This window comes from Ciconia boyciana, chromosome 4 (genome assembly GCF_034638445.1).
Source record: "Ciconia boyciana chromosome 4, ASM3463844v1, whole genome shotgun sequence".
NCBI classification, from domain to species: domain Eukaryota; kingdom Metazoa; phylum Chordata; class Aves; order Ciconiiformes; family Ciconiidae; genus Ciconia; species Ciconia boyciana.
In genome coordinates this window covers 27,189,884-27,206,749 of record NC_132937.1, presented here as the reverse complement: position 1 = coordinate 27,206,749, position 16,866 = coordinate 27,189,884, and the positions used below count along the sequence as shown (strand labels likewise).

The window sequence follows — 16,866 nt, the reverse complement described above, 5'->3', positions numbered from 1 at the left end:
AAAAATCTGTAACATGCCAGAATAATTAGGCTGTGGACTGGTAGCACGAGGTTATGACTACCACAGGAGAAAAGGCGAGGGTGGACACCTAGTCCGAGCCTGGTAGGTAAATAGTGCCTGTTTAAACCATTAAAAATGAAGCATGGTCTTGAACAAGCGCCCAACCAATTAGTGCGGGGGAGCGGTGTAAAAAGAGGCTGCAAAAAAATAAGCTAAGACTAGTTTAAGTCCTATATAAGTAACAGGGATGTGTCAGTATCCATTTGGGAAGGCTCGGGGGAGGCATTAACCAAAGCGTCATCAACCTCAAACTAACGGGGAATGAGTTGGCAGCCACTAAAGAGCCTCCGTATGTCACTGCTGTGCTCCCTGGAGATACTCGTGGTTTCTGTGCTTCCTCCACGCCGAGTTGCTCATTAGCCGTGGCCTCTGCCCCATCTCTTGCACGTTGGCTCGAGGCTGGATCTTACCGCGGGAGAGAGGACCATGAAGCCAGATGACAGGAGAGATGGGTACTGGTGTTTCAGCTTTTTGGGATGGCTGGCAGGAAATAAAGAGGGCAAAATGAAATAATTTTTCATCTGTAAATACTGGGGGAGGTTTTCTGGAGAAAGAATCGTTTTGTACAAGACCTCTATACCAGTTGAATTGCCTTTCATACAGCCCAAAAGGCCAAGTGCGCATTTTTTTTGCCAGGTTAAAAGAGCAGAAAATCTAAAATATTAACTCATGCATCGGAAGGATAATTAAGGTGAAGTAATGTTCGCATTTATTGTTGAGCATCTTCAAAGTGCTTTGCAAACAGCAGTGCAGGAGGCTCAGGGTTCGTGTGGGAGGTGGTTACGTCTTACGGGGCCGTTGCTTCGGCGTCCTGCCTCCGAAACTGTCCCTGCTCCATGGGAAGAGACATCTGATCGGACCAGGACTGGGGGTGACCCATGTTTCTTTTACAAGCAAAAACGTGTTTTGCCCAGGAGAGCAGTTTATTTCGGAGATCTTCAGATGGAGGCATCTTCAGTTGTTAAAAAAATAAACTAGGCTGAGTTGTTAGAACCTTAACTGTTTTCTCTGGGGTAATGTAACTGTAAAATGAAGGCAATGAAGAGTAATCTCGCTCTGGAGTATTTGAAAAATGATTCTATATCGCATGTGTATATTGTTAGGAGCTATGTGGGTGTGCTGTATAATGGCTGGAGTCAGTGCCCAGGCGGTGTTGTGCTGGAAACTATAGAAATAGACAATGAGAAAGAGTTTCCTCTCCCGAGAGTTTATTTGTTTTGAAAATACAGCTTAAGTTCTGCTATCGTTATTCAAGATTGCATGACCATAATGTATATTTTAAGGGCAGAGCTGAACTCTTTTTATATCCATCCTTCGGAAAAAAAGAGATACTGTTATGGTATGCAAGCTGGATGCATTTGATGTTGTAAAATAATTGAACAACAGAAACGCTGCCATCTGAGATCAATTTTTCAATTTCAAACTCCTTGTCTTCCCAATCCCTGCTCCAGTTATAAAATGGGTAATGGACTAAATTTGAATCCCACTGTAAATCTCAACGCGAACTTCCAAAGCATCAGTTTCCATTGCTGCAGCTGAGGTTTGAAGCCGCTGTTGAAGCTGTTATGACTGCCTTCTATAGATGTAATGTGCTTGTCTGGTGCAGCAAAGATCCTGCCTCTCCCTGAAATTGAGAGTAGATGCATTTTCAGAAGCCGAACCTCAACTCCTGCATTGCATAAACAAAACATTCCAGGGGAGGATTTCTTTTCATTTGTTATTGATGACCTTTTCGTATGCACTCCTGGCTCTGATTCAATTTGCTACTCACGGGCTGTCAGAACATCAATAATTTGTGAGAAAAAACAATGCAAACCAAGCGACATCATTGCATATATTTTTAAATGCTATCATTGCTGTAGCGGTTTTGTAGTTACGGTTGGAATGACACCTTCATTATAACCCCCTATTTACAGTTGTGTATAAAATTACTTCGGGGCTGAAATTTCTCTTGCCTAGCTCAAGCCTGGAGAAATGAATTATTTTCAATTGCAAGTGACAAAAAAGCCGCTGTATCCCGAAGTGAAGAAAGTAATTCCTCGTTTAGAAGCAAAATTGTGGTCTGTTTTTGGAATGAGACGGAAAGAAGAACTTTACTTTTTAACTTCAGGCGGGTCATGCATTAAGGATTGAATGAAAGTGCTCGTAATTATTCTCGTAGGTGTTAATCAGGATGGTACTAGGGTCTGTGCGAGAAGGTATCAAAGAACTGTATTCCACGTTCTTTATTCCTGTTCTTTGAAATACTGTCATTTTAAATTATTAAGTTTTGGCAATTAGCAAATAACAGGCTAAATGTAGGAAGTAATTATGACCGGAGGCCAACACTCTCATTTCTTGCAGGCTATAAACAAAAATCTCTGAACGTCCCCGGCCTCGCCTCCACCACTAACTTTCCAGATCACATTTAAAAATTAATCTTTTGAGCCTTGAAGAGCTTTTGGGGTACCAGCCAGTCAAAGGACCCAAAGCAATTTCTGCCTTTAAGGGTGGCAGTTTGAGGACTGGGATATTTCTGCTGAAGTAAAATGTCATTGCCATCAGCTCCTGGGGCTGAGACAGGGCTGTGCCGTCGGTGACATTTTAAATTATAGGATGTGTTTGTTCCTTCTCTTGAAAGCAAAATACTTGGTGATGCACATAGTTGTGACACACATCTCTTGCTTTCTAGACCAGGCTGAGAAAATTTCGAAAAGAACCGAAATTGACTCCAACAATTGGAGTTCTTAAAGTTTAAAATTTCCTTTTTAAAATTTTTTTCTGGTAAAAATAATCCCCTGCCACCTTCCGCAATATTGCCTGCCGCGTGTGGTTGGGAGGGCGGTTGTCTGAGCACACGTACTCAAACGACGCACGCGGTGTGAGTCCTAGGGACGCCAGTGAGTGGTTTTGCATTGCGTTCCGTGGATTTGAGAGCCTTCCCTTCAGGAGGTGCGTAGCTGTGTTTTGGGGTGAGCATATGCCGGGAGTAACGAGTAGCTGAGAGTACTCGGTACCCCTGGAAATCAAGGTTTTCTTTGGCGAGTGCTCCCCGGAGGAGGTGGCCCGCTGACACGAGAGCGTATTGTAATACCTATGCATAAAAAGAGGAGAGTTGATGTTGCTCTGGATTTCTGAGCTTTTCTGTAATAAAAATACTGCTTTAGTGTATATTTAAAGAAATGTAACATCTGCTGCATGCAGTTATGGAAGGTATAAGATGCACATAACTTGGCAGAAATGAGCTCAGCAGTTGTCAGGCGCTGGTTTTAGGTGCAGGCGCTCCACAAGTGCTGCTCTTCCCAAGATGAAGCTGGCCACTGCCCTTCTGTTCCAGAAAGAGTCGTTTCCCCCAATTTCTACATCAGGGGGTGCAAAAAATGACCCGCCCTGCTGAGCCCCAGGCCCATCCCCTGGAGCAAACTCCAGGAAGCCTAGGACCACACCAAGATAACTGCTGTCCTTTGAAGGACACAACCAGGGGGGTTCCTTAGAGAGACACCGATGAGTAGACAGCACTCCTTTGGTCTTACAGAGAGGAAAAAACGATCTTACCTGACCTTTCTTTGCTGCAGGAAACGTGCAACCCACAGCGCTGGTAAAAGGAAGGGCAGCCAGAAGGACCTGAGACCCCCGGATCTGTGGATACACCACGAGGAGATGGAAATGAAGAACATCGAGAAGCCAACGGGCTCAGACCCCGTAGGAAGGGACTCGCCGATGCAGAGCTGCCAGGATATCACCCCCGTCAGCCACAGCCAGTCGGAAACACAGCTGGGCAGCAAGAGCACCCCGCAGCCCGGTGAGGGGCTCCGAGGGCAGGAGAGACGGGAATTGGCTGGCTGTCACTTGCTCTGTAGATTTGGGGAAATTCGAATCATAGAATCATAGAATGGTTGGGGTTGGAAGGGACCTTGAAGGCCATCTAGTCCAACCCCATTCCATGTACTCCCATTTTTTTTTTTTCTCCATCACCAGCATATCAATTTTATTTAAATTAATTTGATATTGCTGGTTAGTGACCTTAGCCCAGAGGGCTAACCTGGCAAGATCCAGGAGGAGGTTGGAAGAATTGACAGCTCTGCTACTACAGGTGCCGGGAGAGATGTTCCTAAATTATTTTTGCCTAGGTTTCAGACTAGGGGAAAACCCATCGTTTTTATTTTTACACCATTCTAACTTTTTAGGTTCAGGAATGCAACTGGAAGTCAAATGTTATTAAGGTTGCATCCCGTGCTAAGAAAAACAGAGAGGAAAGAAGGGGGCGTGGAGAAGTAAGTGGGGAAAAAAAAGAAATGAAAAATGGAGCAAAGGGAGAACATGATCAGGAAGAAGGTCAGCAGCATCACCAGGAGCAGAATTTGGTCCAGGGAACCTGAGAAAACTTAGAGATATAAAGAAATTCTGTAAGAAAAATGTGGTTTCAGAGAAGTTTCCTCCTCCTTTTTTTAACCAGCGCATCACAGCTTTCACTTGGGCTGATAACATTTTTTCCACCATAATAATAGAAAGTCTTGGGAGAGGCAGGTGGTGTCTACAGAGGGGGTCGGAGGGTGAAACACAGCACGGAACTTGAAAACATGAACATATTTGTCTTGAATTCATCGTGAACACATTGCTTGTGGGTGACGGAGTGAACTAATTCCAGAATATCAGTTGGGGCTGTAAATAATGAAGGTGACTTCTTCAGATGCCTCTGATGTTTTTTATCCCTTTTCCGTAGCTCCTGTTCTTCCAAGGAAAGAAAAGTTAAAAAGGAACAGTTTTCACATTCCTAAAGGGATCTAATTTTCTTTTTCTGACATTGCGTTTTGGGTTGATCGTTCACTATTTAGACGATCATTGTCACAATGATTTCTGTTGCTTTTAACGCAAAGGCCCTCGTTATATTAGACAGTGGGAAAACATGACCAGAAGATTCCCTTTGCCTAAACAGATATTGCTGATGATCAGGAAAGCTGATCCAGGGCCCAGAAAGATCAATGTGAGAGCTTCATTGATTGCAGTAGGCTTGCAATCGAGTGCATGGTAGGAAGTCATCACAGCGTATGAGCAAGTCAATGACAAAGGCTGGGCTAGATATTTTACGGGTCAACGCCTTGGACCATAAATAAATGCCTTTATGTTTCTTCCCGTTCTGTAATACACAGTTCAGTAATACTGTCCCTGGCTTTTCACTAGCAATTTGGTCTTTGAATGGCCATCGATAGAAGACATGGCATTTCAGTCCTGCAATTCAGAGAAGAGTGATTTGGAAAAAAAACAAATAGTCTTTTCATGCAAATCTGTTTTTCTTTTTTAAGGAATATGTGTTTGCTTGGGTACATCAGAGATGAATATTCTGAGTGGGTGTTAAGCGTAACCATCTGACAGTATTAAACTGACTTCATCCGTGGTTTATTAAAACAGCAAAAGTAACATAAATATAAGGTTCATGTGAGACAAGATATGAAGAGAGAAATACAGCTTTTATTTCCTTGCAAATTACTCCACCGAACATCCAGTTCCAAGCACGCTTTCTTTCTGACAAGTGTATTCTCTAGAATTTTTCAATACTTCAAATATCCTACACGAATGTGACTAAATTAGAGCATCCATATTTCAATACCTAAACAGAATATCTAATTTATGTAGCTGCTGGGGCAGTTTTGAATTGGATTGGACATTAGGCAGCGTGTCTCAGCTCTCTGATCTACATGTGGTAGTTGTGATCCAGGACCAAATAAGGGGAAGATCCAGGCACATGGGTTCTGTAGAAAAAACAAGATATACAGGCTGGAAGAGCCACCGTGAATATACAGGCTGGAAGAGCCACCGCTGGAAGAGCCACCGGGTCTGTAGGCTGGACAATCAGGACATAGGACTTCGTGGCATCTCACATGGAAGGTCGTTTTCATCCTTCAGGTGTATTTCAAAGACCAATTCTTGCCTGCCAGGTTCTGTAGGTACCTGAATTTATGCAGCCTTTTGCTGGTCTTGATACTTGAATTTTAAAATGAGTTTATAACAGGGAAGTTACAAGAAAAATGTCATATTTTTATGAAGTGAACAGGGTTTTCATGATAATTTCAGAGACAAAGCAAAAGGGGACGTGATATCGTAATTCTCTTACAGGCAAATGCAAACAATAATTTTATTCAGAAAAGGCAGCCAAAATAGTCTGTGCAGCTCTTTGCAGGTGATGCTATTTAATGATCGGTTAAAATAACTGAATTCTAGAAAAACCGTATTGATCTTTCTGCTAGATACAGGGTGAAGAGGAACATTCATTTACAGCGTTTCCAACTGAGCTATTGGGTTGTTTTTCTCTAGGTCCTGAGACAGAAGATGTTGGAAGCAGCATGTCCACGTTAGAGCGCTCCCTTGCTGCCCGCAGAGCCACCCGTGCCAAGCTCATGATCCCCATGGATTCTCAACCGACCAACCCTCGTGAGTACCAAGACCTTCCCCCAGCCCCCTTCCGCACCCCACAAGCTGTGCTCACCCATCTGAAGGTCTCATTCGATCTTTCAGATACGATCTAGTTATGCCTCGTAAAGTTAAATAGCGTTAGCGATGTTTTCTTCATCTACAAAAAAAAAAAAAAAAAGAAGGCCTGGAAGCTTGCCAGGGCTTCACAACGCATCAGTGGAAAAACTAGGGAGAGAATTCAGAAATCATACTTCCGCTAGACTCGGCCCAGGCTAAGCCTAAAGAGTCATCGTTTCTATTTTTACCAGGTGGATAGTGATGGATAAATCCCTCTGTCTCCCTAGTATAAAACTTTAAAAACAGGGGTGAGAGTTCAAGCTGCCAGAGCAGAAGGCTTTGCAATACACAGATGTAAATTGTGATGATACTTTTTTTTATTATTATTATTATTATCATAATCATCATCATCATCAATAATTATAATCAGCTGGACATTATTGCAGTTTCCGCTATATTTTCTTTTGTCTGTAGGAGTTGGCCACTCCACTAAATGCTTTTTTAATACGGAGCAGCTCTCTTATAAAGCCAAGTAAATGAGGAGAAAAGGTCTTTTTAATAGGTGTTAAATTTTAGCGGCCACAGAGCATTTATCATTGAACAACTTTCAGAGATGAAGTGAATCTTTTTCAAAGCAGCAAAGTACACAAGAAAGGCAGGAAGGCTGGAGAGCATTAGATGGGTTCTCCCGTCTTGCAGAACTTATTAAAATTTCTGAAGTGACCTTGTTTCACATCTGAGCAAAGGAAAGGGATCAGTGAGAGCCCGCAGGCACCGGAGAGAGCGTTTGGCCCTGATCAAGTTCCTGGTGGAGGATGAGGCTTTGGGTCTCCACCTTTCCTCTGAGCAGCCCTGTGATCAATCTCCTGGTAGCTCTCAGCTTTTAGCTAAAAGTTCTATCTTTGACCTCACAAAATAATCCGATCAAAAATCTATAGGGATTAGCACGTCTGTGTAAATAGTCTGAGTTAAGAAAATGAACATAAGCTGACAGAAATCCGTTTCGTTATAAAATTTCTTTCTAGCTCTGATGGTTAAATGTAACTGCCTATTTGTAGGTTTGTGGAAGGGCACATCACAAATGATATATTAAAAAAAAAAAAAAATAGAAGGAACTGAATGAAGGAGAGGAGAGGGAATAACCCACCATGGCTTTGGTCAGTAAATTACTTAGGAGGAGCTAGTATTGGTTCCCTTGATTTGTGTTCATTATGGGTGCTCAGCCTCAGTACCCAGCCTTTAGGAGGATAAACCACAGGTGCCCAGGGAGAGATCGGATTCCAGTTCTTCACACCTTGGGCTGGACATATCACCACATTTCAGCCTCCACCCTCTTTATCATCTGGAAGAAAGACCTCTGGGTTGAGGCGGAGGAAGCTCTTACACCACTTGGCCGTGTCCTGGGAAATATTCCCATCGTGTAACCACACTAATCTCGCAGTCAAGCAATTTGCCCTTTTTTTTTAGTGGGATTCCTCCTGGGTTGGCCTGGGTCGAAGGAGGGCAGCAGTCCAAGAAAATGGATAGACTTGGAGGGGTGTAAGCAAAATCAGACCCAAATCAATTGTAATTACAATGGGTCAATAGCAGCGGTAGTTAAGTACAAGTCAAGTCAACATTGTTCTACAGCTTTTTCTAGATAACAGTGCTCTTAAACATATTTCGTTTTTTCAGTCAAATGGCGCATTTTGACAAATGATGTCCTCTTTTCTATTTATTTATGTTTTCAACGGTATAAACCTAATCTACAGCGACAACATATCATGATTGTTTGCAAATAATTAAGCTCAGCTTTAGAAAAGTCTTATTTGTGCATTTGTGCAGGCTGAGTTATGCTTAATATGTCTCTTTCCCCCGAAAATAGAATTGAGGCTTTGTCAGATTAGATGCTTTAATTAATTTCTCTCCATTTGCCTGATACTGAAAGAAATTGTCAGCAGCGAGCGATTAAATAGATTGAAGAAGCAACATCGTAATTCGGAAGTAAAAACTGCATACTGTTGTCAAATACCACATCTGGAAGTATTCACGCTCATCTCGGTAATCAGTATTTGCAGTCTTTGAGAACAAATATACTCCATAATGCGCCTTTGCTTGCTGAAGTGGAAGGAGCATAAACCAGACAAATTTGATAAGGTTTTAGTGATATCTTTGATGGCACTAATGCTACTGAAATGCAGGCAGTCACAAATACCAAGGCTGTTGTATGGAGAGGAGTATTTACAGAGAAAAATCATTGAGAAACTCTTTTCAGGGTATCGCATTCAAGTATTGTACCTGTCATTCTCCTGTTTTCTGTTTGTGATCTTTACTTACGGAAGAGGAAAATAAAATGCTCACAGAGTAAATCGGTTTGGAGAGAGATTTCTGCTGTTTTGGGGGAGGTTTTTTTTCTGTTTATCCCCCTCTCTAAAAAGGCAGAAAATCACAACAATTCTTTTTTTCAGGGAAATATGAACATGTCGACTCAGTGGCTTTGGCAGCCTCTGGGGTGCTGGAATACAATTCGAAATGTCCTACTTTGTCATTTCTGTAAGCTGTTCTTGGGTGCTGCTTTCTTTACATGATACAGTGCATTTTAAATGTAGACCAGTGGTTAGGGAGCTCCATGATTTGGTCAGGGAATTTCTGTTTTCAGTGTCTTAGTATATCAGTATTAAGTGCAAATTCAATTGCTGACAGGCTATGACAGACCAGATTTGTTGTCATATCTGCTTGAAATTGCGAAGATTTATTGAAAATGTTTGATGGTACCTTTTCTCCAGCTTCTCTACAATAGAGTACCGCAATGAATAGTAATCCTGTCTTATTTTAAAAATGAAAGTGCTAGGTATCTACACCCTAAAAACAAATGAAGGAATGGACTTTGAAAAACAAGTTGTTCTGTAATAGGGTTCAATAAAGAGTGATATTTTTCACTGTAGCAGCAACGTTATAAATATTGTCAATAAAAATGTCTTACAGAGACAAAATGAAATGTCTGAGTAGTAGAAATTCTCTTCTAAGAGTGGGTGAATTGAACCCAGGCAACTCTGAAGCTCCAATCACCCAGATGAGCATTTCTTCATGAGTTTTCTTCATCTCCGCACTTGCCCGTTACCTCTGGAAGTGCAGTGTTGTCTCGCTGAAAGCCGTGTGCTTAAAAATACCCTCGTAAAGCCTTGGCACCGTCAGGGCTTCTTGTGTGACCTTGGGCAGGTAGCCCAATTTGCCACTCTGTGTAATGAATGTAGTCGGAGCTCGAAGTGATTGTAATGACTCTCTTAAAGTTTACAGCATCGTTTATAAGTCATGTGTGAAAGGTGCTAGATAAGCCAAACCTTATCATCAATGAGCCAAAAATCTCTGCTCATTGTTTAGCTGGGCAAAACTTGAATGAGCGCTTCCAAGTTTTTTTCCTAAAAGCTACAAAGAAATTTATGATTTGTATGGCATTATTATCACCCACTCTTCAAGCATTGACTTGAAAATAAAGGAGATAACTCACAGGAAAGCCTGAATTCATCACGCGGTGATCCCCGTTTTCAAATCAAAGCGTTTCCCTTAAATTGAACTCAAGAACTCAACTTCAACTTCAACTTCAGACTTTTAGCTACTGGTTTGCTGGCACATCTCACCCCCCTTCCTTACAGGTTTGGACATTGCTGAGTGGGGAAGGATGCCCAGACAGCCTCAGCTGATGGGTAACCACGGGGGTCCTGTGCGGCTGGAGACATCCGAGGGTGTCAGGGACATTGGTGTGAAGCTGGCAGCCGTGACGGAAGAGTTGCAGGAGCCCACACTCCTCCAGAGCAGCGGCTGAGGGCAGCAGGCTCTCCTAAGGCATCAGAAATAGCACCAGGGACCTGCGCTTAGACAACTGAAATAAAGCCTTAAATTGCCTGATCCATTCCTTCTCACTTCTTTGTCAAGGGATATAAAGCACCCCCCAAAATGTGGCTGACTAGCAGGAACACAGACAAAAAGCTATTTAATTTTACAGATACGGAATTGCAGACTGCACTTGCAATTATGCAATGTATACCAAAGAGGCACATTTCTGTATACAGAGGTGGCTTCTGTGGGCAGAGGCATGTTTTATACCAAGCATTTGGGTACTTTGTTTTGGAAACGTGGTTGTTTCTGATTCCCTACTGACCCTCGAAGGACTTTTTAAAAATTTTTTTTAATTTTCCGAAAGCGCTCATTTAATCTCTCTCTCCTTCTTTCCTTTTAGCTGTGGTCAGTGCCATTCCGGTGCCGACACTCGAAAGTGCCCAGTACCCCGGGATCCTGCCGTCCCCGACCTGTGGATACCCGCACCCACAGTTCACCCTTCGGCCGGTGCCGTTCCCGACCCTCTCTGTGGACAGGACCTTTGGAGCAGGAAGAAGTCAGTACAGTGCTTTTCTTCTGCTCTTTGCTATTAAAGTGCTTGGAAATCGGTTGCTTTCTATCGTTGGGGTGTATAAGCTCTAGCCAACGCAAATCATGCTGCCCTGCTGTTTAGGAGCGAGGATAAGTCCGGTCTGGGTAACAGCAACCGGCCATGGGCTGCCTCTTCTCCAGCAGCAGCTCCAGTTGCAATTTCCAACCTGTGCTGACCACCTCAAAAGTTAAGAGTCGCTGCATCTCTACTCCAATCCTGTCTTTTCTGCAGGTCTGTCAGTCATTTCACTGTACTTTAATTTCCTTTGCTTTATTCATAAGGATATTCCCAGAAAAATGCAGGCTTCAAGAGCTCTTCTTCATCCCAAGGCAGAATCCAGTATCATCGCTCATTAAAATCATCTGTGATAGCACTTACGCGACCTCTCCACACAGCGTCTTCCCAGGCTTACCTGCCCTCACTGCTAGAAACATTTTCTTTAATATCTTAACTTGCTAAAATGTTAAGATATTTTTACGTAGTATATTTTTAAATATACTCCATAGTGCGCCTTTGCTTACTGAAGTGGAAGGAGCATAAACCAGATAAATTTGATAAGGTTTTAGCGATCTCTTTGATGGCACTAATGCTACTGCCTTGCGTGACCTCGGGCAGGTAGCCCAATTTGCCACTCTGTGTAATTAATGTAGTCGGAGCTCGAAGTGATTGTAATGGCTATCTTAAAGTTTACAGCATCGTTTATAAGTCATGTGTGAAAGGTGCTAGATAAGCCATGGGCTTCTTCATCCCAAGGCAGAATCCAGTATCATCGCTCATTAAAATCGTCCATGATAGCACTTACGCGACCTCTCCACACAGCGTCTTCCCAGGCTTACCTGCCCTCACTGCTAGAAGCATTTTCTTTAATATCTTAACTTGCTAAAATGTAAGCCAATTGTTTCTTGTTTCGATTATAGCAGGCATAGAGAGCAGTTTATTTTCTTCCTTGTGCAGATCCTTGTATACATTTGAATACCGCTATCCTGTCTCACCTCACTCGTCTCTTCTCTCGAGTGAGCTCAATATTCATACTTGCTCCTCTGCAGGAATAGAGTCGTGGTTTGTGTGTTCCCATAACCAGCCTTCACCTTATCACGGTGCAGGGACAGTGCGCGCACGCAACGCGAGCCCCCAGCCTCACCCTCACAACTTACTTTAAGCTTCTTCCCCACCGGCAGCCATCTCTTCTTTGTTCAAGCCTAACGAGCGTGCTCCGGCATATTAATTATAGTTCGAGGGCTCATATTTTCTTATAATTCTCCCTTAACTCTACTGCATCTCAAGTCTGAATTATTGACAGATTAATGTCAATCTGGTACACATATTTTTTTCACGTCACAGAGAGTCTGTGCTGCTGGTCCACGGGGAGCTCATCTTGAAATGACTGATTTTTTCCTCCTATTTGATTGTTGCTTTCAGGCAGCTCAGACAGGTCTTTGGGGATGGGTGATTGAAATCCAGTGGGGGATTGTAGGTAAAAGGTGGGTTCAGGTGTCCTAGGCATCACCCTAATGCCGTTCCCCCTCTCTTCGGTGTGGTTGCTGAGGTCCTTTCAAAGCTAGATGGCAATTTCCTCTGGAGGGCCTCGCTGGCATCATCAGGTTTTGATCTGCTGCTTAAATTAATACCAAATCTACCACAAATGCAATGCACAAAGTAGATTCAGTTTCTTGCTTGGCATGCATTAAATGTTGGGGGGGAAAAAAAAAAAAATTAACTACCCCCTGCCTGATCATGGAGATGGAAGAAGAAAAATTTGAAGACTGAATTGTTTGCTCAGCCGTCGTCGTCTCGATTGGCTCGTAAAGGACCTGAGCATCTTCAGTCCGCAGATCCAAAGTCCAGCTGTGAAGGTGAGGGAGGTTTCCCTCGTTCTGCTGATGCCTCAGAGATGCAGGCAGCTCAGGTGGTAAATACTGTACAGAGTGCTGGCTGGGACGTGATCGCTGAGGGATCGGTTAGGCACAACCCCCAAAATCACACATCCCTGGTGCATCCAGCTTCTGCCTGGTCCGGCCACCAGATTTGCATGTGTAGAAGACTGGAGATGAGATTTTCAAAAAGAGGAATGTCTTTGAAAGCCTGTTGGGTTTGCCCAAGTCTTTCAAGTGCAGCGTGCTTGAAAGTTGAACAGACAATTGCTAATACACAAAAGTTTTCTGCCAGAAGCTTGAATACAAAATAGCTTTAATTATTCAGAAGACCTGATGGGCCTTGAAAAAGCTCAAGCAGTGGCGATTTCAGATCATTTAGGCAATTTCCCATTAAATAATTCAAAAGCAGTGGATGTAACCTTGCTTGGATAACGGCTAGTTTCAGATTATTGAGGTCTGGGTAATCAAGACTCTGTGGTATTTCGAAAATTATCTAAGCCCATTACAATGTGCAATGACAACCTGTTATAGCCCTTGCTTTTGTGCTCTCCAGCAAAGGCCGTTGCCTTCCAAAGCTCCCAGATCACACAAAATACCTCCAAATGAAATATTCTCTTCCTTCGCTGTGCCTTACGTTTTCACCACCACGGCAACGAAGCGAAGGCACGGAGAAGAACGTGGAAATAGCATTTGTTTTCGAGTGACATTTGACACTGTCACAACCAGCCAAGCGGTTCACTAGGTTTAGATAATGGCAGCGTTCGTTACTTTTCAGTTCGAGGAGGGATGAAGGGATATAAAAGTGTATTTCCAATATGATGCCTGAAGCTTTTCTCAGCACCGGTGCTGTTGCGGCCGAATGCCAGCGCTGGCCACGTCAGCCCAACTGGAAGAGCGGTCAATCTCCAGCACGGCCGACTGAAAAGCAGCTGCTTCGTTCGTGGTTCACCTCCCGCTGCCTCGCTGACCACCTCACCGCAGCAGAGAATGGGGCTAGATCAACAAAATCTCTCTAACACTTTGAGTTTGTTTATTTTTTGGCCGTTTTCTTAATACGATCACGCGGTTGAGAGCAACTAGCAGTTAAAGAGGCTATAGTGACGATACCTAAAGCTTTTTTCGTGTGTGTTACCCCTCAGTGAAAAAATTCACTTGACGCTTGACCAATTGCAGCTGTGTCTGAAAAAGAAATACCCGGCAATGATTCCTCCGAGACGCAGCCTACCTGCGGTACTGCGTGACCGAGCACCCTATTGATCAAGATGTAGCAATCCCTGAATAAATCATATGCCATGCCATTAGCAAGGGTGTTGCTCTGCATCCTGCCGTACAGACAATGCTCGAACACCTTCCTCTGTTTCTGAAGGCCTTTTCCATTGACCTGAAGATTCGAGTGCTGCAACTTATCTTTAGGACAAGTGTTCTATTGAAGAGGAAACTAAAGCAAATGGAAAGGAGAGTCAGGCCCCAGCCAGAGTGTGACTAATAAGCTGTCTTGCCTGTTTGATTACTGCCGATGACGCTACCAGCCATAAAATACAATTGCTAAATATCATTTTTTTCCAGACACAAAACATCTCTGAGCCATAATAAAGTGACTGTTGTCTGGTCAGCAATCCTTCCCACGGTTTGCCTTCTCCTCCAGGCTCCTCCAGAGCTCCGTCGCACCCGCTGCTTACAATTTTATCAAGACAGGTAGGAGAAGATGGTGACGTGCCTAGTTTGCCACGTGTTACGGAAGGAAGAAGTTCTTTTTTTTCCTCCGCCACAGCTATTGGAGATGCTGAGCCGTCACGGTCTCCAGTAGGGAAAGAAGAGAGCTGGAGGAAACTATCTCCCCCTTGGGAGGTATTGGGGTGGCCCCATCCTCACCCACACACTGGGCAGCAGAAGCAGACTGTATTCTGGTCCAATCCTGATCGCACTTTGACAGGAGGCAGAGTACTTTTCTTCGGGCTAACCCTAAAGACTACAACTGGTCGAAAAGCACCATTTTTTAGAGGGAGCCATTCATCAGCGTATTGCCCTAATAAGCCACATGATGAAAAGTCGGAGATGTTCAAGAAATATGTTTTTTTTAAAATAAAGATATGTTATTTTCTAGTATTAAAAAGAAAGATTGAAAATTGTGTAAACCCGAACAATAAAACAATTATATTAATCGCTTGAGGTAGCCATGGAAAAGTATTATGGAACGGAGATAACTTTACCTACCTTAATCTGTTAAAGTGAGATGCGCTGAAGCAAATATTTCCTGAGCACGTTTCCCCTTGGAGCTGGCTTTTGGACTGTGAGCCCATCCAGCTGGGAAGCTTAAATCCCTTCTTCCACAGTAGCTGCATTCTGGTCTTAGTGGAAACGGTCATTTTTTCTTCAACGGTCCAGTTTGGTTTCAGCAGGGGATGCCACAGCTCAGAGAAGTGGGATGAGTGCTGTAATGGAGTTGTGGGTAAGGTCCTGTTTAGCACCTCACTTTCTGTGTTTTCCTCTACAAACAGAATCATCAGCAAAGCAATTTATTTTTTTCAGTATGCAGTTCTTTGGATTTAACCCCATATGATTTAAAAATGCTTCTGCCATGTTCCCATGATTCAGGTTTAGGTTAGCAATTTTTAAAAAGTATTTCTCACAAGTATTCTTTGGGGTGTACGTAAAATTACACAAAGGTAGTAACCTGACAGTAAACATACAAAAAAAATATTACTGCTTGTGCTACAGTAGCATCCAGAGATCCCAAAAGGAATGAGGCCCTGGTTTGTCAGCATTATACAGGTATATAGTCTTGGTCACATGATATTTATAACCTGTATATGTTCAAAAATACACAGAAAGTCATTAGCAAAACGGAATAAAGTTCCGTCATTTTAAGTCCCCATCTACCATCACATACTTTGAATTGCTCTTACCTTTTGTGTTCAATCCCTGTTCATTTTTCATTACCTCAGACTGCGGCAGAGCCAATAGCTACAAATCCAAGTGGAAATAGTTCCAGTGTTACTTCTTAACAGAAGATATACAAAGTAAAAATATGTTCGGAGACCTCAATTCATTAAACTGCTCAACAGCATTGTACCAACCAACAGCTATGCAAAAGCAAAGGGAAGATCAAAAGACTTTGTATCAGATATTTATTCTTCTGCTTGGTGAGCGGCGTCCATGGCTGTTGAAGTTCAAAGCGAGCTCATTCTCAGTGTTCCTCACACATAACATGAATGCAAGTAGGGCTTTATCCGAGGCTTCTCCAAAGCAATGAGAGCCCCTAATTGGTTTTACTGGGCTTTAGAACAGATCTTCATGTATAGCATAATATTTTCTTTACTCTGGCAAAATATGTTACTAAATTCAAGAGCAAAAGATCACAACTGGAACGCAGCGTATTATCTGCTTCGTCTTAAAGGTCAATTGGGAGTGTACTTTCTGTGAAAAAACTAAGGTAAAAATTGGATTAGTAGAAATAATCAGAATTCTTGGGCGCTGCTGTTGAGGTGTATGAAGGCAAATATCTGGCTGCTAGGCAGGGGATTGATGTAGGCGATGTAGGCAGCAGTAGCGATGTGCTCATCTTCATCCATCCTTCAAATAAACAATCCATCCTCTCTTCCTGCAGGGACTTGAGTGAATTGCAGATTGATGGTTCTCATTATGTTGGCAAGCATGCACGTCTTACTTTAGAAAAAAGTCTTCTCAAGCATGAAGCACCTTCATTAGACCACTTACCTTCAATATTTAAATCCCAACTCCAGCTTCTAATTTTAATAGAGTCATCACAGCTTTCTCTTCAGTAATAGCTGGAGGATAACCTGAAATCTTTTATGTAATAATGGTTATGTAGGTCTCCAGCTTTTACAACTAAATCCATAAGATAAAGCATACCCATATGCTAGAACACTAATTTAATAGAAAGGCTTTTAATGCAGAGACCGTTATGCTGATGCTAGCTGATAAAGCCTTGTTATCTGAGAGCACCACTGCAGAAAATACCGAGGAGGTTTTTGATGGCGAGTAGAAGGGTCTGGTTTCCTTGTTTCTCCAAGCAGATCAGGAGCATCCCGAAAGAGCTGTCCTTAAGGACACAAT

General features: G+C 42.9%; 1 protein-coding gene across 4 annotated transcripts in view; it reads left to right on the top strand.

The window, feature by feature from the left end:
• DCC (DCC netrin 1 receptor) overlaps positions 1–16,866 on the top strand; it is a 618,393-nt gene that overhangs the window by 580,819 nt on the left and 20,708 nt on the right. For all 4 annotated transcript variants that reach the window (XM_072860253.1, XM_072860252.1, XM_072860251.1 and 1 more), the window contains 3 exons: positions 3,615–3,841; positions 6,352–6,468; positions 10,724–10,879. In XM_072860253.1, the coding sequence (XP_072716354.1) occupies positions 3,615–3,841; positions 6,352–6,468; positions 10,724–10,879 (500 nt within the window). The remainder of the gene's footprint in view (positions 1–3,614; positions 3,842–6,351; positions 6,469–10,723; positions 10,880–16,866) is intronic.